The sequence below is a fragment of the Rhinatrema bivittatum genome, chromosome 7 (genome assembly GCF_901001135.1).
Source record: "Rhinatrema bivittatum chromosome 7, aRhiBiv1.1, whole genome shotgun sequence".
Lineage (NCBI taxonomy): Eukaryota > Metazoa > Chordata > Amphibia > Gymnophiona > Rhinatrematidae > Rhinatrema > Rhinatrema bivittatum.
Genome location: NC_042621.1, coordinates 108,248,894 through 108,274,094, shown reverse-complemented (window position 1 = coordinate 108,274,094; position 25,201 = coordinate 108,248,894). Strand labels below are relative to the sequence as shown.

The following is a 25,201-nucleotide window of genomic DNA, read 5'->3' as shown; positions in this document are numbered from 1 at the left end:
CTCCCCATGTTTTCTCGGTCAGAGGAATACCTAGGTCAGCCGCCCATTGTAGCCTATGATTGTGCTGTGCTGAGGGACTTGGGAAGAGCAATTGATAAAGTTTTGAGGTCATCCCCTTCATGGCATCACTGCTAAGGAGGTAGGATTCCAGCATTGTCCTACCTGGCCTTAAAGATTTGGAACGTTGAATGCATCGTACAAAATGGGAGGCTTGTTCATAGGCCAAAAAGTCCTGGGAATCTAGGTGGTGTAGATCAAATAACTGATCCCGTGCAATAACAAGCTACCTTGATGGAGTAGATTGCCTACCATAGTAATACCCTTTTCCTGCCATAAGTGCATGCTTTTGGATTGAAAGCCCACTGGAGACGTATATATTATGAAATAGGGAGGTTTGATAAAAATAGTCGTGGGTGCCCACCAAGGTCTGTTTATTATGGGCCCAAATTTGCAAATTAGTCTTCAGTGACCAAGGGATACATTTGACTGGGCGCCAGGTATTTCAGGGCTGCCACACTAAAGAAGTCAATGCCATTGGGCCTACTATAGTCTGCTCTATATGTGCCCATTGTTTGGCAGTCAACTGGCGATGGAAATCCAAAATCGCTCTAAGTTGACACGCACTGTAGTACCATGACAGGTTAGGTACCGCCATACCGCCCTGTATCTTTGGTTGGTATAGCACAGCTCTGGCTATCCTCGGAGGCCGTCTTCTCCATACAAGTACAGAATATGGATGAGGGTATATAAACGGGAAGTGAAGAAAATAAAGAAATTTTGGTAGGATCGTCATTTTGATTATGGCAATCCTTCCCATCCAGGAAAATGCATTCTTGTTCCATCTACTGAGGTCATTCGTTATTTTAGTGTACGAGAGGTTTATAATTGAGAGTGAACAGTTCAGATATTTTGGCCGATAGTAGGATACCCAGGTATTTTATGTGGGCTTTGGCCCACCGGAAGGGAAATTTGCGTGCTATAGTCATCTTGTCTAATGGTTTTAGGTTAATGTTAAGAAGTTCTGATTTTTCTAGATTGACTCGGAGACCCGCTACCTTGCTAAAACTAGTTAATTCCCTCATCACCCCCTACAGAGAACGGATGGGATCAGTTAAAATCATGAGAACATCGTCCACAAACAGGGATAGCTTATACTCCTGATCACCCAGCGTAACACCGGAAATATCTGTCATGTGACGGACTCTGGTCGTGAAGGGCTCTAAGTACAGGACAAATAAAAGAGGGGATAGAGGGCATCCCTGTCTTGTCCCCTGTCCTATTGCAAAGGCTGGCCCGTACCCGTTGTTGACTTTTTCTTGTGCTTGGGGATGATCGTACAATTTTTGTATCCATTTAAGAAAAAAGGGCCCCAAATTCAATTTTTGTAAAGTATGAAATAAGAATGGCCAGTGAACGAGGTCGAACGCTTTCTCAGCATCGATGGATAACAATACTGCTGGCACTTCGTTCTCGCGAACCCACCACATCAGATCAATAACCTTTCTGATATTGTCAGCTGCCATACGCTGCAGTACAAAACCGACCTGATCGGTGTGCACCAGGCCTGGTAGAACCTTATTAAGTCTGAGCGCCAGCAGGCGCACCAGGATCTTTAGGTCTACGTTTATGAGCGAAATAGGCCTATAGGAACTGCATTGAGTGGGGTCCCTTCCTGGTTTAGCAAGTACAGTTATTCCTGCCACATTAGCTTGCTGACCTATAGTCCCATCCTCCCGAAGATTGTTAAAGTATTCAGCTAAGGGAGCTGCTAAGGTAGGCATAAATTTCTTATCGTATGCACCTGAGAGACCATCAAGCCCAGGTGATTTGCCTAATTTAAGGGTTTTGACCACAGTCTCTATCTCATTAACCGTGACAGGGGCGTCCAAAATCTGTTGTTGTTCCCCAGTGAGGCTCGGTAATGTAACAGCGTTCAGATAAGATTCTATATCGGCAGAGTGGATAGAGTCCTCCGGGTTATAAAGCCTTCCATAGAAGCTCGAGAAAGCTTCCCTAATTCCAGAGGAGTCTGTAACAATCTTTCCTGAAAAATCTTTGATTTTGGAGATGTTATTTTGGGATATCTTAGCTTTTAACTGGCGAGCCAGTAGCTTACCAGCCTTATCACCCCCTTCGTAGTATAATTGTTTGGTAATATCCAGAGCATGTAGTAAGTGCTTATTGTCGAGTTGATGGAGTTCTGTTTAAAGGGCCAAGAGCTTTTGATAACCTGTCTTAGAATGCATTAACATGTGTTCTTTAGAAAGCTGGTGGATTTGACCTAAGAGGTCATTACGGACTCGTAGTCTCTGGCATTTGCACTCGGAAGCTCTAGAGATAAGGAGCCCACATGCTACTGCTTTAGAGCAGTCCCACCATGTGCTTGGGGTTACTGAAGCAGTAGCATTTAGCAAAAAATATTCTTGGAGCTGGGAGTTCAGTTCTTGGACAAACTTAGTATCATGTAACAGGGACTCATTCAACTTCCAAAAACGGGTTCCCACATCCCTATCCCTCAAGATGACCTCAATGCTGATAGGAGTGTGGTCAGACCATGTAATGGGTTCAATGTCTGTTTTATGTACTTGATTGCTTAACATTTTATCTATCTAAAAATAGTCAATACGTGAGTAGCTGTCGTGAGGGGAAGAATAGAATGTGTATGAGTGGGAATGCGGATTGCGATTTCTCCAAACATCAACTAGCTGCCAGTCATCTATGATGCCCTTCAATTGAGACTTGTGGGTAGGGCTATTACTCACTTGCTGTTTAGAACTGTCCGTTTTGCGGTTGAGAGTGAGGTTTAAATCTCCTCCCAGAATGATGGAACCTTCCGCATGGGATAATAGGAGTGACCCCACAGTGGTGAAAAAAGCTTCCTGATCTTGATTCGGAGCTTAAAGGGATATTAGAGTGTAAACTTGTGCTCCCATTCTTATTTTCAACAATAAATATCTACCGGAGTGGTCCTCAATTTGTGAAATAAATTCAAATACCAGATGTGCGGAGATTAGGATACCCGTACCAGCATATTTATGCTGAGGCCCGCTGGCAGCTGAGTAAACATGTGGGTATTCCTTGCTGGCCAATAAGTGACAATGTCTGCATTTGAGCTGCGTCTCCTGAATATATGCTATATCTGCTTGAAGATGAAGCAGTTCTTTCTTAAGAAGGAAGCGCTTCCTATAGGTGTTAAGGCCTTTAACATTTAGGGAAACAATCTTAACCATGAGAAAAATATAAAATAGCAGAGATCAAAAGAAACCATATGGATACTTTCATTAGAGAAAATACATCAATATCCGAATGACCATGTGAGAATGTAGGCGGAAATAAACATACACATTATAATACTGAGCCTTGCTGGAAAGAATCCAGTATATACACCCGCTGTTTCCCAATCCCATATCCTCTATGTTCGCGGTTGCTTTGTGAACCAAAATTTTGGGGGAACATGAAATGCAATGCTGTGACCCCTTAACATCCACCCCCCCCCCCCCCCCCATCTTAAGAATGCATCAAAAATTGAACTAAAATCGGCATTCCTCTGCAAGCTTCAAAGCAGCCCTTATTAAATCGAGTTCAGGTAGAATTCTGAAAGTAATCAAAAAAAGGAGAAAAACCTGTAAGCATTTTTTACACCAGTGTCTTTAGTAAGAGATCCAGATGCTGTAAAAGAAGAGCTTCAGCCTTGGTCCGATTGCATAACTGCATGCTGAGAATTTTGTCGTCGCAATCTTCCACGGCCCGGTCCTGGCCGGCGCCATCTTGGTGGTAACGCTGCCGTTTGGATCTGTGGCTGTTTAGATAGCGCCTTGAAGGGGACTTCGAGCCCAGCTTGTTGGAAGCAATCAACAGCGTCGGCCAGAGATTTTATGCAGTAGGTGACCCCCTTTCGCTGAAAAAGAAGAGCAAATGGAAATGCCCAATGGTATCGAATTTCTTCATTGCGAAGCGCCGTGGTCACCGCCCGGAGCTGATATCTTTTTTACAAGGTAGTGGGAGCTAAATCATGATAAATAGCAATGGAAAGATCTTGCCATTTCCAGTTAGGGTTAGCTCTCGCCATTTTGAGGACTTCTTTGTCTCTTCCTTTACCTAATTATTTTTATCCCTGTTCGATGTAAACCGTCCTGATATGGTATTTAACCATGAAGGTCGGTATAGAAAAATGTTAAATAAATAAAATAAATAAATTCTTCCTTGATTTGAAAACGATGGAACTTAACAATGATATCTCTTGGTTGGTTGTCCCTCTTCGGCCCCAAAGCCCAGTGAGCGCGTTCCAAATCGATCTCTTGTCCTCGGGTCTCTCTGGCTTGTGACGAGCCTCCGGTGGTCAGAAGTTCCTTGCAAAGAGCCTTAACTGTCGCCATACAGTCTTGGAATTGCTCTGTTTCTGGTACCCCTCTAACACGCAGGTTCTCCTGCCTCGAGCGATTTTTGAGGTCCTCAACTTTTTCAGACAGGGTTTCAAGTTCTGTTTGCAGTATAGTGTTTTAGGGACTTTTAGGGTGAGGGACTCTACGATAGCCCCCTGACCATCAGCGAGCGTGTCGAGTTCATCCACCCGATGTCCCATCCCTTCCAAGTCCTCATTCATAGCGGAAATAGAAGCCAGTAATTCCGCTTTGTGGGATTTAAGGTCTGCCCTTAATTCCATAAACCAGTTCCAGATTTCAGACCGGGCTGGAAAATCCGGCGGGGAGGCAGTAGCTATAATCTCAGAATTGTCCACAACTCCCGAGTTAGGGTCCTCCGTTTCACCCGCGTGTTCCATAGGCTTCTCGGCCTGAGCGTCGTCATCGGCAGGCACTTCTCCTACAATTTTGCTAAAGGAGAACTGCTTTAAGTCAGTATTTCTCTTCCATCCTGGGTAGTTCCCCCACACTTCTCCTTCAGTATTATTAGCTTAGGGCTAAAGCAGCTTCTAAAAATGCCTCTAAAACGCGAAGGTGGAGAGGAGCTGTGGAATCAAGCGGCCATGTTGCTGCGCTGCTCGATAGCGCCCCTCTCTACTTTTGGATTTTTAAGATGTATATGTGTAAGTTGTCACACACACACACACACATTACTCCTTGCTTGGAGGAGGTGCAAACTCTGTGCAAGGCAGTTTGTGCACACACTCAACCCATTATCCGAAGATTTTCAAAGTTCTCTTTGAAAACCCTCTGTAAACTTCCTCTCAAGATTATCCTGAAGATTTGCTTGAAATGCAACACAAATAAAAAAATATATATTAAAAACAAAAAAACTTGTGTAAATGTACATGCAGACTTTACCACTATTCATGCCGTTTAAAAATTAACCTCATAGGGAACATTGAAAGAGGAATGAGAACACTGCCCTTGGTTTTGAGATCTGGCACTCACCTTGCGGGTCATGGTCATCAGCAGGCTGTCCAGGTTACACACTGGGGCCTCTGCCACAGCAGTGGTGTCCTCCGCAGGAAGGCAGGTGAAGGCACGTCCGCAGTCGTCAAAGGGAAAATCACGGCCCTGGGAGACACAAAACCAAAAAACAACTGACACATGACAGGAAGGAAAGAGACGCAAACAGTTAGTTAAAGGAAAGAGACAGAAAAGAGGGGGATAATGTGGGGAAGAGGCGAGGAAAGAGGAAGAAAGCCAGGAAGAGGAAGGAGAAAAGTAATAAGCCCCACCCCCTGACCCCTTTGCAAGGGGATCACACTTCAGAGATTGCTGAGTACTGACCCACTTGGGGAAGTGCCTGGAAAAGCAGGGATTCGTGCTATGTGGGCTGGAATTCCACTGTAAATCCAGGGGATCACACTCAATACAAAAACTAAATAAATACATATACAGCCCACCAAAAATTCTGTTCCAAAACATTAAAAAAAGATGTCACTAAAAATTTAGGTCATCCAATAATATAAAAAAAACCAATAGCACACAGTTCTGTTCTAGGTCAGAGTATCCAAAAAGGATTCCTCATGCACCTTGATTTCCCCATCAGCAAATAGCCCACTGACCCTTAATTCCATTCTCCTCTTCAACTTAAGCCCTCCAGAATCCAGGAAATCCTCTTCTCAGTGTATACAAAAACAAATACCTGGTTTTTCCTTCAGTCTTCTTAGCGAGATGCCTTTTCCCTTTAGAAGATGCCTTTTCCCTTTAGAAGATGCCTTTTCCCTTTTGGAAGAGGAAACTTCTAGATATAGAATGCTGTGGCACTTGGGTTTTGAAGAAGGAAGAGGGTTAAGTTTTAAACTTCCCCAGTCTCCAACTCTATGTCAGATACATAAGAGAAGACAAGAGACACATCCCTATTTAGTATCCAACAGTCTGGAAAGGATTGTCTCAGTTTTGTGAGCAATTGTTTTTGGAAGGCAGTTTTTGAACTATGCCTGGCTTCAGGAGGATTGTTCCCCTGCCTGGAAGACAGGGACAGGTAGACCTGCTTTTCCTTTTTCTTATGATAAGAGGAAAGACAGCAGTGACCAGCCACAAAAAAAGTAGTCCTGGTTTGTTTGGGGTTTTTTTTAGAAGATGTGAGTGACCCTTTTTGTGTTGGGAGGGTTTTGCCGTCCTGCCTGGGAGATGGGATTGAAGGATTTGCTTGTTTGCTGTATTTTGGGACTTTCAGACTGAGAGGTCCATTTTCAACTTATGAGAGGAGAGAGGGGAGTGGAAAGGGGATTCAGTTGGAGACCTCATCCAAATCTCCACCCAGGAACAGAGAGAGGACTAGAGTGAGTTGGACTCTGGCAGAGCATAAGAAGTGCCATGCTGTGTCAGACTAAAGTCCGACACTCACCTCACTCCCAGGGATAAGTGATGGCTTTCCCAAGACCTCCTGACTAATAACTGTTTATGGACTTTTCCTTCAGGAACTCGTCCAATCCTCTTTTGAACCCCATTATCGGACCGATACAGTAAAATCGCGGGAGAGCAGGCAAGCGCTCTCCAGGCATGCGCACAGGCCACTCTCCTGTACGCGCGATACAGTATTTTAATTTATTAAAATTAGGGCCGGCGGTAAAAAGAGGCGCTAGGGACACTAGAGCGTCCCTAGCGCCTCTTTTTTGACAGGAGCGGCAGCTGTCAGCGGGTTTGACAGCCGATGCTCAATTTTGCCGGCATCGGTTCTCGAGCCCACTGACAGCCACGGGTTCGGAAACCGGACGCCAGCAAAATTGAGCGTCCGGTTTTCAACCCAAGGCCTATTTCAATTTTTTTTTCTATTTTTTTTTACTTTAACTTTTGGGACCTCCAACTTAATATTGCCATGATATTAAGTCGGAGGGTGCCCGGAGAAATTAGCGCCTACCTTTGGGTAGACGCTAATTTCTGAAAGTAAAATGTGCGGCTTGTGGCATGTGGCACATTTAAAACTAATCGGAGAAAGTTCTTTTTCACTCAACGCACAATTAAACTCTGGAATTTGTTGCCAGAGGATGTGGTTAGTGCAGTTAGTGTAGCTGTGTTTAAAAAAAGGATTGGATAAATTCTTGGAGGAGAAGTCCATTACCTGCTATTAAGTTGACTTAGAAAATAGCCACTGCTATTACTAGCAACAGTGGGATAGACTTAGTTTTTGGGTACTTGCCAGGTTCTTATGGCCTGGATTGGCCACTGTTGGAAACAGGATGCTGGGCTTGATGGACCCTTGGTCTGACCCAGTATAGGCATGTTCTTATATCAACCAGTTCACATTTATATGCATGCTTATTTACACTGTCAAAAAAATCTAGTAAACTGGTATGGCAAGACTTCCCTTTGCATAAACCATGTTGTCTCTCCCTCATTAAATCATATGTATCTATGTGGTAAGCTATTTTGTTTTTAAGAATAACTTCTACCATTTTGTCCATCATGGACATCAAGCTCACTGCTCTATAATTTCCCATATCATCCCGGAGCTCTTTTTAAAAATTGGCATCACATTGGCCACCCTCCAGTCTTCTGGTACCATGGCTGTTTTAAATGAATGGTTGCTAATCACCAGAAACAGGTCAGCAACTTCATGTTTGAGTTCAATAACTTTGGGGTGAAAACCATCCAGTTCCAGTGATTTTTTATTCTTTAGTCTGTCAATCTGATTTATTACATCCTCCAGTTTCACAGAGATTTCATTTAGTTGGCTCATAATCATCACCATTAAAAGTTTTCCCAGTGTGAGTATGACCCTGAAATCCTCCTCAGTAAAGACAGAGAAAAAATTAATTTAGTTTTTCTGCTATTTCCTTCTCCTCCCTGAGCATCTCTTTAATCCTTTGGTCATCTAGCAGCCCAACTGATTCCCTTACAGGCTTTTTTGTTTCAAATGTACTTGGGAAAAAAAAGAGTTTATATTACTTGCTTTTACCTCTATGGCAATTGTTTTTTCAAATTTGCTTAACTTGCTTACATTTTTTTATATCTATCTAACTTGTCAGTGCTTATGCTCTTTCCTATTTTCCTCATTTGAATCTGCTTTCCATATTTTGAATATGGCTTTAAGGCTTTTAGCTTTAATTGCCTCTTTCACATTACTATTAAACCACACCAGCAGTCGTTTGATTTTTCTTCACCCTTTTTTAATACATGGAATACATTTTTCTGGGCCTTGAGGACGTTAATTTTAAACAGTTTCTATGCCTCCTGCTAGTTTTTAACCTTATGAATTGCTCTTTTTAGTTTTTTTCTAACACATTTCTTCATCTTATCATAGTCTCCCTTTTTTATAATTCAATGGTGTGGTAATAGTTTCCTTAATAATCAATCTTCAGTAATTATGTCAAATTGTATTACATTATGATCCCTGTTGTCAAGTGGATCCACCACCTTTATCTCTTGTTCCACCTCTCATAGGTTCCATGACCAACTGTTGCATGAAGCAGTCATTGAAGGCATCTAGGAGTTTTACCTCTCTTGCATGTCTTGAATGTGACATTTACCCAATCAATACTTGGATAACTGAAGTCTCCCATTACTATTGTATTGCCCATTTTACTAGCCTGTTTATAAGCATCTGTGACCTTAGGTTTTTTTTATTTTTTATTTTATTTGTATGCAATTTCAAAAACAAATACAAGGAACACCTTGTCTAGAAAAATGAGGTAGACAAAAAAAAACAGAGAAAAAAAAAAGCACAAAATATCATCTAAGAAATAAATGTATAACCCCATAAATTTTAAGAAAATGAGGGGACAAGAGAAAGCGAAGCAGAGTAATCCCTGAGGTATTAAAGAAAAAGAAACACTGAGAAAAACCACCAGTTACATTGTACACGCCAAGTCTATTACAATGGGGAATCTAAAGGTCCCCGAAGTTGAAATGCTTTGAAAAAAATATAATTGGCATTATTATATCTAAACAAACATTTACAAGGAAAATGAAGTACCGGTATGAATTTACCCCCCTTGGACTGTACCTTGGGACATAATGAAATAAATTTCTTCCAGCAGAGTTGGGTAACCCTTGTTGATCATGGTAAACCCATATCTTTTGACCATAAAATAATGAAGAACGATTACGAAAAAAGGAATGTAGAACATTATCTCTATCGGAAGAAAAGGCAAATGTAACTAACAATGTCCCTAGATGTGTAATTTCAACTTCTTGAGAGTTTTGAAGAAAGTCTGTCAGATCCAATAGTGTTCCAGAAGGGAGATTATCATCATGAGCTTCCTCAGACTAAACTTGAGGGAGAAAATAAGCTTTGGTAATTACAGGCATACCCGGAATTTTGAGAATTTGGGAAACTTAGTTCCTAAACAATTCGGCAGGAGCAAGATCTTTAATAACTGGAAAGTTGAGTACCTTCAAATTTAAAGAGCGTAGAGCATTCTCAATATTCTCAATCTTATTAGAATATATTAAATCAGACTGAGTTAGATGTTACTGAACTTTTTCCATGACAGTTAGTCGAGAGTCTAAATTTGAAATCTTGGTTTCTTGAATAGAGAAAGTAGTTGAATTCTGCTTGAAAGAGTTATTAGTTTCCAATACCACAGTTGTTAATGTAGAAATAGACTTTTCCAAACTAAACAATGCTTTCCAAAGCACTTCCAGGGTAATAATAGATGGTTTAGTTAGTTTAAATTTACCAACCTGGGCAGTTATTTCATCTCCATCAGTCCAAGGAGAACTCATGCCGAGCCCAATACGGAGAGACTCCTTCGAATCAGCGGATGTGGGAGAGATCATACTAAGGTCCCCTATAGCGGGAACCTTCTCCACAGTCTGTGCTACCACAGATATCACAGATGAAATAGCAAATCCTCCTTCAGCCTCTAGCTGATAGCCCGGCTCCAATAAACTCCCTTGGATGTTCTCCAAAGTCATTGCTGGAACTGAAGATCCAAGCCTTGGAGGAGACTGTGTTACTGGTGCTCCCAGGCTAAGGGAGATCTCGTCGGCTAGGCTTCTGCTCCACGTCCTTCTCTGCAGCAGCCACATCGGGAGCAAAAACTGGTGTCGCACCGAAGAACTCTTCGATCCTCTGTTGAGTCGGGCCAGGTAAGAGAGAGCTAGAAACATTCAGTGTGCTTAGTGTGAGGCATTTTCTCTAGGTATTTTTTTTCTTCATCTTGGGAAAAGAAACCCACTGTGGATAGTGTACCCTTTGCCTTGCTAAGAGCCTATCTTCCAAACCTTGGGAGGAGAGTTTATCTTAATGCCAGCCACCTTGAGAGACTCTCGTCAAGAGAATTAGGACTGTGAATGGTGTTAATCCGGTTTTTCTTAAATAACAACTTAGGAAGTCTTCTTATAAGTAAAGAACTTTTATTATTGAGAGGAGTAAAAGAAAAAACTACAGAAGCCTTCTTTAAAAGCAAATAAAGTACAAAGAGTTCTGTAGGAACTGGCATCTAGTCTCTGCCTGCTGCCAGCAAAGCAGCAGAAAAAAAAGATGCCAGCCAAATGTTTCCCTGTGGAGCACAACTTTATACACTTATCTTTCTCACCCCAATATTCCCTCCTTGTCCTTATATGGTATTACTTCCTGTTCTTGCTTCACAGTGCTTGATATCTGCGTGTTACTTAGCATATCTAGATAGAATCTCTTGATGTGATTAGGGTTAAAAGGTTTTAGATCTGTGCATAGGAAATGATAGGAAATAGTATCAAAGGCTTTGCATACAGGCTATTTCCTGAAACCTTTGAACTATATCTTTATCTTATTCTCATTGGGATAGAGATTTGACTAGATTTGAGAACATGTACTAGTGCCAAATGATAAACCACTGGGGATTTTCTACAGTAAACTCTTTTGTTGGAACACTTCACCAGAGTATCCAGTGTAGTTACCGACAAAGAAACTGTTCAGCATTTCAGAGACAGGTTTCACAAATGATCTCCTACTTTTCTTGATTCTGAATCTTCCTTGCTTGAATAACAAACTTGTGAAGATGCTGTGATTATAGAACCACTTTGGGAGTCATTCAAATTAACATCTTTAACTGAAATTTTGACAATAATTGTGGACGCCTGGTAACTTGCCTGCCTGGTGCGAAGGTGGCAGACCTCACGCGTCACCTAGATAGGATTATAGACAGTGCTGGGGAGGAGCCAGCTGTCATGGTACATGTGGGCACCAACGACTTAGGAAAATGTGGGAGAGAGGTTCTGGAAGCCAAATTTAGGATTTTAGGTAGGAAGCTGAAATCCAGAACCTCCAGGGTGGCATTCTCTGAAATGCTTCCTGTTCCACGTGCAGGTCACCAGAGGCAGGCAGAGCTCCAGAGTCTCAATGCATGGATAAGACAATGGTGCAGGGAAGAGGGATTCAGGTTTGTAAGGAACTGGGGAACTTTTGTGGAAGGGGGGAGACTTTTCCAAAAGGATGGGCTCCACCTTAACCAGAGTGGAACCAAGCTGCTGGCACTAACTTTCAAAAAGGAGATAGAGCAGCTTTTAAACTAGAACAAGGGGGAAAGTCGACAGTCACTCAGCAGTGCATGGTTCGGAGAAATGTATCCTTGAAGGATATTAATGAAACAGGAGAGTTAGGGCATCCCAACAGAGAGGTTCCAATTAAAGCAAACGTAGCCCATGTGCCTATATGTAAAAAATCACCGTAGCTAATGATTTCCAAATTATCCCTAACAACTGAAAAGCAGGTTGTTAATACAAACAAAAAACACACTTTGAAATGTCTGTATGCCAATGCCAGAAGTCTAAGAAGTAAGATGGGAGAGTTAGAGTGAATAGCAGCAAATGATGAGATTGACATAATTGGCATCAAGGAGACTTGGTGGAAGGAGGATAACCAATGGAACAGCGGTATATCAGGGTACAAATGGATGGCCCGCGCCATCCATTGCTCCTACCATGTGACAGGGGCCGGCCAATGGCACGGATACCCTGTCACATGCTAAGGGCCATCGGCGCCATTTTGATTAGTGGCAGCCGACGGCCCAAGAGTAGGAAATCGCTCACCGGACCCCCGCTGGACCACCAGGTACTTTAAAAATTTTTTGGAGGGGGATGCGAAAGAATTAAATGTAAAGGGTCGGGGTGCTTTTTTTTTTTTTCAGCATGACACAGCTGATTAAAAACGGGTAAGAATCAGGGGAATGAAGATTTCCCGCGGTTTTTACCTGAATTCGATACCGGAAACGAGTCCGGTACCGATTCACATCCCTACTCATAACTGGAAGGGGGACAATAAGTAAATCTACAGCTCTAACACTAAACTTTCAAAAGGCAAACTGATAAAATGAGGAAAATAGTTAGAAAAAAAACTGAAAGGTGCAGCTGCAAAAGGTTAAAAGTGTTCAACAGGCATGGACATTGTTTAAAAATACAATCGTAGAGGCGCAGTCCATATGTGTTCCACGCATTAAGAAAGGTGGAAGGAAGACAAAACGATTACCATCATGGCTAAAATGTAAGTTAAAAGAGGCTATTTTAGCAAAAAAAAACATCCTTCAAAAATTGGAAGAAGGATCCATCTGAAGAAAATAGGATAAAACATAAGCATTGTCAAGTTAAGTGTAAAACATTGATAAGACAGGCGAAGAGAGAATTTGAAATGAAGTTGGCCATAGAGACAAAAACTCATAATAAAAACTTTTTTAAATATATCCGAAGCAAGAAACCTGTGAGGGAGTCGGTTGGACCATTAGATGACCGAGGGGTTAAAGGGGCTCTTAGGGAAGATAAGGCCATTGCAGAGAGACTAAATGAATTCTTTGCTTCTGAGTTTACTAATGAGGATGTTGGGGAGATACCAGTTCCGGAGATGGTTTTCAGAGGTGATGAGTCAGACGAACTGAACCAAATCACTGTGAACCTGGAAGATGTAGTAGGCCAGATTGACAAACTAAAGAGTAGCAAATCACCTGGACTGGATGGTATGCATCCTAGGGTACTGAAGGAACTAAAAAATGAAATTTCTGATCTATTAGTTAAAATTTGTAACCTATCATTAAAATCATCCATTGTACCTGAAGACTGGAGGGTGGCCAATGTAACCCCAATATTTAAAAAGGGCTTCAGGGGCTATCCGGGTAACTATAGACCAGTGAGCCTGATTTCAGTGCCAGGAATAATAGTGGAAACTATTCTCAAGATCAAAATCGTAGAGCATATAGAAAGGCATGGTTTAATGGAACACAGTCAACATGTATTTACCCAAGGGAAGTCTTGCCTAACAAATCTGCTTCATTTTTTTGAAGGGGTTAATAAACATGTGAATAAAGGTGAACCGGTAGATGTAGTGTATTTGGATTTTCAGAAGGCGCTTGACAAAGTCCCTCATGAGAGGCTTCTAAGAAAACTAAAAAGTCATGGGATAGGAGGCGATGTCTTTTCATGGATTACAAACTGGTTAAAAGACAGGAAACAGAGAGTAGGATTAAATGGTCAATTTTCTCAGTGGAAAAGGGTAAACAGTGGAGTGCCTCAGGGATCTGTACTTGGACCGGTGCTTTTCAATATATATATATATAAATGATCTGGATAGGAATACGACAAGTGAGGTTATCAAATTTGCGGATGATACAAAATTATTCAGAGTAGTTGAATCACAAGCGGATTGTGATACATTACTGGAGGACCTTGCAAGACTGGAAGATTGGGCACCCAAATGGCAGATGAAATTTAATGTGGACAAGAGCAAGGTGTTGCATATAGGGAAAAATAGCCCTTGCTGTAGTTACACGATGTTAGGTTCCATATTAGGAGCTACCACCCAGGAAAAAGATCTAGGCATCATAGTGGATAATAATTAAAATCGTCGGCTCCATGTGCTGCAGCAGTCAAAAAGGCAAACAGAATGTTAGGAATTATTAGGAAGGGAATGGTTAATAAAACGGAAAATGTCATAATGCCTCTGTATCACTCGATGGTGAGACTGCACCTTGAATACTGTGTACAGTTCTGGTCACCGCATCTCAAAAAAAGATATAGTTGCAATGGAGAAGGTACAGAGAAAGGCAACCAAAATGATAAAGGGATGGAACAGCTCCCCTATGAGGAAAGACTGAAGAGGTTAAGGCTGTTTAGCTTGGAGAAGAGATGGCTGAGGGGGGATATGATAGAGGTCTTTAAGACCATGAGAGGTCTTGAACAAGTAGATGTGAATCGGTTATTTACACTTTCAGATAATAGAAGGACTAGGGGGCATTCTATGAAGTTAGCAAGTAGCACATTTAAGACTAATCGGAGAAAATTCTGTCACTCAACGCATTATTAAGCTCTGGAATTTGTTGCCAGAGGATTTGGTTAGTGCAGTTAGTGTAGCTGGGTTCAAAAAAGGTTTGGATAAGTTCTTAGAGAAGAAGTCCATTAACTGCTATTAATCAAGTTTACTTAGGGAATAGCCACTCCTATTAATTGCAACAGTAGCATGGGATCTTCTTAGTGTTTGGGTAATTGCGAGGTACTTGTAGCCTGGATTGGCCTCTGTTGGATACAGGATGCTGGGCTTGATGGACCCTTGCTCTGACCCAGCATGGCAATTTCTTATGTTCTTAAGTGTGAAGATTAATCTCTGCTCCATGAAGCTTTATTCCAAAGCGTTGATGAAAATAACACCCTCCGATTCACTAGCTTTATAGCTAACTTAAGACTTATTTTTCTAAGCATATTTCCCATAGACACAGAATGGGAGAAATGCCTTAGTAAATCAGGCTCTTAGTTAATATTGCTTTACCAGAAGATTACCTATTTCACTGAAAACTGCCTCAGTTCGTCCCAAAAAAACAAAACAAAAAAAACCTGCATTGGGTTGCATTACACGAACGATGGAGGCTATTGTGGGGTCCAGCATAGTTTTCTCTCCACATTTATGTTTATTAAATAGATAGTAAAAGCAAGATTTATCTAAAAACGACAAAAGACTGGTCTCGCCTTTGCTGCAAACTGGGTGACTGACAAACAGCATAATTCTAGAAGACCTCCCCAGAAGTCTCTTTCTGGTGCAATAAAGTTATTGAACTTCCAACACTTGAACAGCAAACCTGAGGGGTATGAAGCTATATGAGGGGAAACTCTGGGCACTTCATGCTCTGAAACCGTAGAGCTCTTTCTCAGTTAGTATTAACCCTGTCACTGAACCTCAGCACATTTATCCTTCTCTGTCAACCCTTCTGCACTGCTGTAACAGTATTTATTTATTTATGCAGTCTTTGTAAGACATAGGCCGGGAATTGCCAATAGGCACACTAGGCTTGTGCCTAGGGCAGCAAATATCCGGGGGGGAGGGACAGCAGGCAGCTGTGCTTAATCTCACTCGGCAAAGAACAGCCTTCTGTTTCCTGCTCCAGCCCCTTCCCTCTCTGTACAGAGACGAGGAGGGGAGGGATAAGGCTGCAAGGGATGGAGCAAAGAAAAAATGATCTACTCTATTCCAGGCCCTTCCCTCTTGTCCTGTGCCGGGAGCAGGAGTGACACCAGAGCACATAACAGGGAGCAAAGGAAAGCCACTCTGCTCCCTATTTCATCCCCTCGCCTCCTGTCATTTATGGACTTGAGCGGAGGAGGTGAAGCCTAGAGCAGAGCAAAGAAAGTTATACTTCTGACCCTCTGCTCTGTCGTCCCTTGTCCAGAAGGAGGAAAAGGGGCGAGAGAGCACCAACCGTGTCTAGGGGGCAGCAAAAATCCTAAATTCCTCACTGGTAAGACATTTGTTATCCTTCTGAGGTACTGTATACCTGTGACTGTGTCCTGAATTTGCAAAATAAAAAGTTATAAATACCCCCCTTCCCTCATTAGAGCCTAAGAGTTTGGGTCATTTTCAATCCATCTCATTTCCCCTGTTTCTAAGGTCATCGAGAAGGTTGTTGTAAAAGAGCTCAATTTTACTTACAATAATTTTTTTTTTCCTGTGACGCTCAGGTTTGACTTCAGAGTTTTCTATAATACCGGAATCCTTCATATTTCCAACTCTGAAGTATTTCTCTATGGCTTTGACTCTGGCACTCCCTTCTTTTTGGTGCTTTTAGATATCACCTCTGCATTTGACGCTATATACCATTCTATCCTGCTCAAACATCTCTCTTCAAAGGCCATTTCTTCTGTGGTTCCTAATTGGTTTTCCTCTTATTTGCAGGATCGATATCAGAGTGTACGCTTGGGTTCTTCTCAATTGACTCCTCGTATTTTACAGGCTGGAGTGCCACAGGGATCTGCTCTCTCAGGTGTCCTCTTTAACATATACATTTTCCCAGTTTGTCAGGTCCTGGGCCAGCTTAGTCAGCCTCAGAATCTATGCTGATGACATTCAATTTTATTTTCCAGTGGCATTGTCTATTCAGGATGCCATGAGCAGAATTTCTAATTATCTTACAAAAATTAATAGCTGGTTAGCTGTTAGCAAGCTGGCTCGCAACCTGAGAAAAAAAAAAAAGGGCCTTCAAGTCTCAGCTTCCCTAGGCTGCCCTGCCTTCCACCTTGACATTTCATAATTCAAATATTCCAATTTCCTACCAGGCTCATAATCTGGGAGTTCTTATTTATCCATCTCTGTCTCTGGGGGCTCATTAAAAGCAGCCTATGAAAAAGTCTTTTAGGAAAGTCTGTCTCCTTCAGAATTTAAAACCTTTCCTTACTGAAGCTGACCTTTGCAAAGCTATTCAAGCGATAACCATTACACCTATTGACTATTGCAATGCCTGAAGACCCTGAAGCGGGGGAGGGGGGGGGGACTATGCTCACTACCCCACCCTTTGGAGAGTGGAACTCCTCTATTACATAATGATACCACCACCACTCTTCCAGAACCTCCCCTTACCAGGAAAGTATTAGCTGAAATCTAGAATTGAGCCTCACCAGCTCTACAGTGAACAAGAAAGATAAAGGAGCAAAAGAGACAGGAAGAGAAGGAGACTTGAAGAGTGGTGGTGGTAGGGAATGAAGGAAAAAAAAAAAAAAAAGACTGGAGCAATGGAAACAGGGGAAGTAAAACAGCAGGGTTGCCAACTGGCTCCAGATTTTCAAGACGGGCTTATCCAGTCCTGGTTTTATCCCACTGCATGCATGGATTTGTAGTGTTGAAGGCAAATTCATGCATGCAGTGGGATAAAACCAGGACTGGATAAGCCCGTCTTGAAAATCTGGAGCCAGTTGGCAACCCTGCTGTTTTACTCCCCCTGCTTCCATTGCTCCAGTCTTTTCCTCAGGAAAATCAGAACTACAAATCCTTGTCTGCTTTGGGATAAAACTAGAACTGGAATAACCTGTCCTGGAAATCTGGAGCCAGTTAGCCACCCTAACAGACAGTGAATAGAAGAGCTGTAATGCTAAATTTAAACATGACCAAATAATTACACAAACGCCAAAGTATGTTTATCCAGTCCTGGTTTTCTTAAAATTCTTTGCCAGAGGATTTTGTAAAGTTCCATAAAGTCTTCCGGATGAAACGCGAGGACCCAGGACTGGTGCTGATGGAGCTGCCTGATTACTTCTAGTGTAACAGAATAGACCAAAGTACAGTGAAAATAAAACTGGTCAGTGCACTGTGACCCTGGTTGTAAGAAATCCCGCCCAGAATATTAAAAAAAAACAACAAAAAAAACAGACTCCTCCCACACCCTCTCTGCATCCAGCTCCAGAGAAGGGCCAGGAGTCAGATCAGGCCTTCCCTCAGCCTCGCACATCAGCCTGGATGTGAATGGGACTTATGCACTGGACAGCCGCTTCACCCGCTGCCAGCCCGCTATCCTTTTTCAGGCTTCTTGGTTTACTCTCCAACTCTTCTTCCACCACGAAGTTTGTTTGCCCTTCTTGTTCTCCTGCTTCCCACCCTCCGGGGGTCTTGGCTGCTGTTGCTCATCTTCCCTCACCCTCACTGCTGCTTTGTCACACATCTCTTTTCACCCCTTTTCTCTCTCACCGCCTTCACTGCCATGGTTTTTCTAATCTCGCCCCTCTCTCCATCCTCACTGCACCATGTCTCACAGTCCCCCCTTCAGTCCTGTATCTCGTACCTCTTCTTCCTGATCCCTCCCATCCCTGAAGCCTTTTCTCCCCCTCCCCTGCAGGCTCCATCTCAAGGGGCCGATGCAATATAAAGCGCGGAAAGCGGGCGCTGACTTTTCAGCGCCTGCTTTCCTATTGCCCGCAAGGGGGGGGGGGGGGCGCCATGGAATACCCAAATTAGGGGGTCAAGCTAGCAGGTCAAGCTAGCGGTCTTCATAACTCGGCAGTCTACCGAGTTATTTTTTTTTTATTTTTTACTTAAGAAAAGAAGTACAGAAAAGCATTTTTTTTCCTGCTTTTCTGCATTTCTTTTACCTGCACTCACTATTAACGCCTGCTCCAGGCAGGCATTAATAGCTGAGCAATAAATGTGCGTCTGAGACGCACATTTATTTTTTTGCATGCGGAGTGAATGAGTAATAGCCTCAATCACACGCTTTTGCATGTGATGAGCGCTATTACAATCACTCCGCATCCGACGCGGGTTAAATAGGCGCTAATCCCCCTATTGCATTAGGGGGTGGATTAGCGCCTATTTAACCCGCCTCGGAGTGAGCGTTATACAGTGCACTTGGCTGAGCGCACTGTATTGCATCAGCCTCTCACTGTGCCTTTATCCTCCCTCCCTCCTCATCATTGTTTTTCTCTGAGTCTTTCAGACTTAGTCTCTCTATACTCTTCCTTTTGCTCTGACTCCATGCCCCTTCATCCCTTCCATTTCGTCTTTTCCGCCCATCATCCCCCATGTAAATCTTTCTACATAATCCTCCCTCTGCTGATCACTGCCTCTGTGTATATCTTTCCATTCTATCACTCAGTGTCGCTCTCTGGCTCCCCTTCTCTATCCTGACTCCTTATCTCCCCCTCTCTCTCACTCAGCTCCCTGCCAGAGCATAAAGCACAGTATGTCCACTGATGAAACACCAGATCCCCGCTAACCAGCCCATAAATCTCCTTCAGTCTGACAGCTTGCTGCTTTAACAGCATTTTTGTCCTCAGACAATAAGACTCCTTCCTCCCTGGCCCCAATCATGCCAGCAGCATCCCCTCCACTCCTAAAAGAGTGCTCGAATCCTTTTCAGCCCTCCCCACTAAAAACAAAATACTGCTCGGTTATGATGGCTCCATGTCAAAATACCATCTCGTTCAGTAAATGAGCAACCAGCCCAATATGCCGATTTTTGCACATCTGAAAGGCATGGAGTCACTGGTGCCCCAGGTAACCTCAGGCTGGAGGCTGCTCCTCTGTGGAAGTGAGAAGGTCCCTCGGTTGTGACCCGCAACACGCTTTATTCATTAAGATCCTACATATACACACACACACACACACACACATACACATACACAGCTCAATCACGCACTGAAGCATGCTGTAATATTCCAGGACTGAGACCCCCACACACACACACACACACACACACACATACACAGCTCAATCACGCACTGAAGCATGCTGTAATATTCCAGGACTGAGACCCCCACACACACAGTTCTGCTGCTGCATCTCACTCTTGATAGCATTTTTTTTTTTTTTAATACTTTTCAATATTGTAACCCAAACAAGTCTTGATAGCATTTAATTGTTCTTGGGGGCCTCAGCATCCCAAGTGGTTTGTATATTTCAGTAGCCTAAAAGCCTGTTTTCTTGAAAAGCCTGGAATAGTCAAGACAATCCAGCTATTGGACTGGCTGAGTCACATTTCCTCTCTCACCCTTTCAACCCACCATGTACACCCTGAACACTCACCATGTGCAGGATCAGAATATGAGCATTTTGCAGGACATCGGAGGAGACCACCTGGAGAGACGGAGAGGAGATCCATTAATTATCAAATATCCAAGTCAGGCTTTCCGCTGTTCAGATCCAGCAAATATCCATTCCCTCATTAATCACTTTGCGGACAGGCCCCAAGAACAACCTGCTTCTGCAAACTGTTCGAATAATTAGGTAACATGAAGTGAAATAGTCCATCAGGACAGGCAAGGGAGGCATTGGAGCTTACACTGTAAAAAATATTTGTCTATTGCACATTGCTAGGACCCAGTAAATATATGCATACCCCTAAACTATAACTCACTCCCAAAAATCCCAACACTCAGAGTTTTTAAACCTATGTGTATTCTTTCCTGAAACAGAAATCTGAAGGTCATCTTATCCAATACAATTGTATTTTTACAGGCACAAGTAGAATAGATACACACACACAAAGAGTTAAAACAGAAAAGAATTCTACATGTCCCTCTGCCTAAGAGTCTGATCTGCAGAAGGAAGTCTTTGGAACAAAAAAAATGAACATTGCATAAATGGAGACTTAGGGTCTTATCTGCTGCTAAAGCATATTATGGAATGTGCACCTACTAATACTGCTAATGTGGCATTAGTACCCTTAATTCAGCCATGTTAAAAATAATGGGATAAATTTTAATGCTAACATGGCTGTCACTTTAAATATGCAAATATTGGGGGTGTGATGAAGCAGGAGCTTCACACAGGTTAAAAGCAGCCTGAGGTGGCAGGGCAACTAGAAAACAGAGGGAGACGCAGCTGAGCCTGATTTACAGACTGCAGGGCGATCGGCCTGCAGAGCGAGGGAGCCAGAGAGAACCAGATGGGACGGCACAGGGAAAAGGCTTACCCAGACCTAGAACTATAAATACCTACAGCCTTTGCTTATTGTTTAAATCTGAAAAGGGTACTGTTGGGTAATAAAATGCTGTGAGATCCTAGGAAACTGGGCTGACATAGACCTGACTTGTAATGTCCCATTTTGGGGTAATCCTAGTGACTCAGGAGAGAAACCTGGGAATTTTGAATGCTGATAAGTGAACGACAGCTGTGTAGTTATGATTGCAGATAGCCGGCTCTGAGAAGTCCATTCCAGGAAACCGTTAGCAGATGATGCATGGCACAGCTGGGGTAATGAGCTGATTACCATGATATTTGCCAAGGTGCATTAAATTTACTTCTCAGTTGCATTGCTGTGATAAATTTAATTACATCTTTGGACAGAACATACGTGGGTAATGGCTCACTAGCAGTTACCTTGTGGAGGAAGCAGTATCCTGGGCCTTCCCTCCCCCCAAGAGATATAGCCACCACCAAGTGAAGCTCACCCATCCCCCTTCTCCCAAAGGATGGCCCAACACCCTCACCCTCCACATAAAAGTCTGTGAACCACCCACCCTTCCATAGTATTGGAGACCGTCGCACTTCCATCCCTTCCAACTCTCCCACAGGATTCTGGAAATAACGGAAGAGGGGCATGGCCAATTTTGCTCCTGCCATTTCAATCGGTCCTCACCTAAGTGGAGGCACTGCTGCCTTGTAGTATTGACCCACACATGCATGTCAAATTGCAAGGTGGCAAAAGCCATCATTCAGGTGAAGACCAGTGACAAGAGCAAGATAAGCCACTGTCCTCCTCCTGCTACTTCTGGATACTGTGTACAATTCTGGTCACCGCATCTCAAGAAAGATATAGTTGCGATGGAGAAGGTACAGAGAAGGGCGACCAACATGATAAAGGGGATGGAACAGCTCCCCTATGAGGAAAGGCTGAAGAGGTTAGGGCTGTTCAGCTTGGAGAAGAGATGGCTGAGGGGGGATATGATAGAGGTCTTTAAGATCATGAGAGGTCTAGAACGGGTAGATGTGAATCAGTTATTTACACTTTCAAATAATAGAAGGACTGGGGGTACTCCATGAAGTTAGCATGTAGCACATTTAAAACTAATCGGAGAAAGTTCTTTTTCACTCAACGCACAATTAAGCTCTGGAATTTGTTGCCAGAAGATGTAGTTAGTGCAGTTAGTGTAGCTGTGTTTAAAAAAGGTTTGAATAAATTCTTGGAGGAGAAGTCCATTACCTGCTATTAATCAAGTTGACTTAGGAAATAGTCACTGCTATTACTAGCAACAGTAGCATGGGATAGACTTAGTTTTTGGAACTTGTAGCCTGGATTGGCCACTGTTGGAAACAGGATGCTGGGCTTGATGGACCCTTGGTCTGACCCAATATGGCATGTTCTTATGTTCTTAAGGGGGGAGGATGTGGGTGGGTTGTGAAATTCCATGGGGAATGGGTGTCGGCCATCAGTTGGGAGGGGAAGGAAGGGGTCAAGTCACTAGAGATCACTGTGTTTGTGCCCCTCCTTCACCCACGCTGGGTCCCCTCCAGCCATGTTAACTGGACCAGCATCACTTGGTCAGTTAGTGCCAGGCTGCAAGAGACCATACAGATCGCAACAGTATTAAAATGGTCACGTTCCATTTAACACGGCCATTTTAACATAGACTCAATCTGCATCTCATCAGTTTCTGACACCATGTGAAGCCACCAATTTTAATGCTCTTCAGTAAATAGACCCCTTGTACTGAAAGCTCTGCCACAGAGAAGAGAGTTTTAAAGCACACAGCACTGGGGTTCCCTTTACAACAAAATATGTGGCATGTGTAAACTTCCCGTGCTCTTGTAGCCAGATTTGCCTTTCTAAAATAAAAGTATTACAGATGCTATTATCACTGATGATTTCCAGCACCCCTCACCTTCTAGCAGACGTCAGCAGAAAGCCAAGTTCTCCTACATCTGAACCAACAAGAATATCTCAGGGGCAACATTTTATGTATGTAATATTTTATAATTTGAGTGAGAGAAAAGGAAGGGCAGAGAATAAAAAACTCAGCTGCTGTGATGAGGGACAGTCAAAGAAACCTCAGTTGCAGAATGTCAGTATCTAACTTCCTGGATCAGAATTTCAGGCATCAAATCCTCACTCTCTCTATCAGGCCGATACAGAATGGTGTGCTCGGCCGAGCACAACGTTTAGCCTCCATTTGGCCAAGCCACACATTCTCAGAAATTAACATCTACCCAAAGGCAGGCGTTAATTTCAGACGGCACCAGGCAAGTGTACAGAAAAGCAGAAAAAAACTGCTTTTCTGTACAACCTCCGACTTAATATCATAGCGATATTAAGTAGGAGGCCCCAAAAATTAAAAAAAAAAAAAAAAAATCTGCCCGCGGCCTGGAAAATGAACACTTTAATTTTGCCAGCGTCCATTTTCCGAACCCGTGACTGTCAGCAGGTTTGACAACCGACGCCGGTAAAATAAAGCATCAGTTGTCAGATAGCTAACAGCCACCGCCTACTTATTAGCGCCGGCACTAATTTAAATAAAGAATCACGCGCCCAGGAGAGGTGCCTGGGCGCACGTTGGGAGAGCGGGCGCTCGCCTAGGAGCGACGGCTCTCCCGCAGTTTGTTGTTTTTTTTTTTAATCAGCCTGTATCTGAGATACTGCTACTTCAAGCACCACTGTTCCTACTGCAGAGTGGAAGCCGATAGCGGATTCACATATCACTGGAAGTACAAGATTCTTGCACTCACCGTGTAACCAGCCTTGGCACTCAGGTGCTCAGCTGCCACTAAAAGGGCATTAAGGGTGGCCCCGCCACTGCCAACATGAGCCTTGGGGTCCTCTACAGTGAGAAGGAGGGTACCTGCACCAATAGTTCCCCTCTTCTGCCGCAATTCAAGTTCTAAAGCAAAAAAAAAGAAAAATTATTCAATGCATCACTGTGTAATAGCCGATCAGCCAGATGGTGGCATCTGGTTCTAAGCATACTATAAGCATTAATAAAGCACAGGGCACTACATATCATAGACTATCCCTACGCATGAGACCGAGCAACAGAGTGAAACATCTGCACTAGCAATTATTTATTTATAAATGTTTATATACCGACATTCGTATACACATCACATCGGTTTAACAATGAAACAATGGAACGGTGAAAAGGAAGTTACATGATAACATTTGTTTAAAGCGAACAGTTTTGAAAATGAACGATTCAAACTATACATAAGAGATACAGATCAAATTATAGAGTTAGTTTGGAGATAGGAAACTGGAACAGTGGATTTTAACCAAGGGATGGGGGTAGTTGACAGGCAGTAGTAGGGGTAAGGGTTAAAAAAGAAAAACGTTTGTATCATGGCTGTTGGGGGGGGGTATAGGTTTCTGTGGAAGATCTGGAGTGGGTGGGCGCTATTGGAAGGCTTGTTTAAACAGCCATGTTTTCAGTTTGTTTTTTTTAAATTAATGTGTGTTTGATTCTAGCCTGAGATCCAGGGGCATTGCGTTCCAAATTGAGGGACCTGCTAGTGATAGTGCTCGTTCTTGGGTCGAGTTGATGTGTGTGATTTTGGGTGAGGGGATAGGTAGGGTTCAGTTGTTGGCGGATCTAGTTGACCTGCGTGGGGTTTGATAGTGTAGGGAAGGGTAGAGTCTGTAGGCGTTTTGATTGTGTCGATATTTGTGTATGGTTGTTAGGGTCTTGAAGTGTATTCTAAAATGAATGGGTAGCCAATGTAGGTCTTTTAGGATGGGGGTGATGTTTCGTAAGGATTCTAGCGGTGGCATTTTGCAGCATTTGAAGTGGTTTGAGTGTTGTGTATTTGCATGAGGCTCTTTATTCTCTGGATTGAAAAAGTAACCAGTTTTGTCTGTGGTCATTCTTGGCCACTCTAGGTGAACTACCAGTGTAATGGATTAGGCCTGTGTGTTAAAACTGGGGGATGCAGGTGGGGTTTAAGGAAATAAAGACAAAAATGTGTTCTGGTCTTACAACTGAGACGTTTTTATTGTACATTGTGGTGATTCATACAATGTTGTATATTTTTGTTCGATAAGATATTACTGTATCCCAATTTGTGAACATACAATTTTATTATTGTACAATGGTCTCTAAAATTATAAATAAAAAGAAAAACTGTAGAATCTTCCATCTTGGAGGATGCATTAAGGGGTCAGAGGTGTTTTGAAGTGTCC

General features: G+C 42.9%; 1 protein-coding gene across 3 annotated transcripts in view; it reads right to left on the bottom strand.

Moving 5' to 3' along the window:
• FCSK (fucose kinase) overlaps nt 1-25,201 on the bottom strand; it is a 151,931-nt gene that overhangs the window by 104,440 nt on the left and 22,290 nt on the right. For all 3 annotated transcript variants that reach the window (XM_029608908.1, XM_029608910.1, XM_029608909.1), the window contains exons 3-5: nt 23,758-23,909; nt 20,119-20,169; nt 5,373-5,498 (exon numbers count right to left, since the gene is read on the bottom strand). In XM_029608908.1, coding sequence (XP_029464768.1) covers nt 5,373-5,498; nt 20,119-20,169; nt 23,758-23,909 — 329 coding nt within the window. The remainder of the gene's footprint in view (nt 1-5,372; nt 5,499-20,118; nt 20,170-23,757; nt 23,910-25,201) is intronic.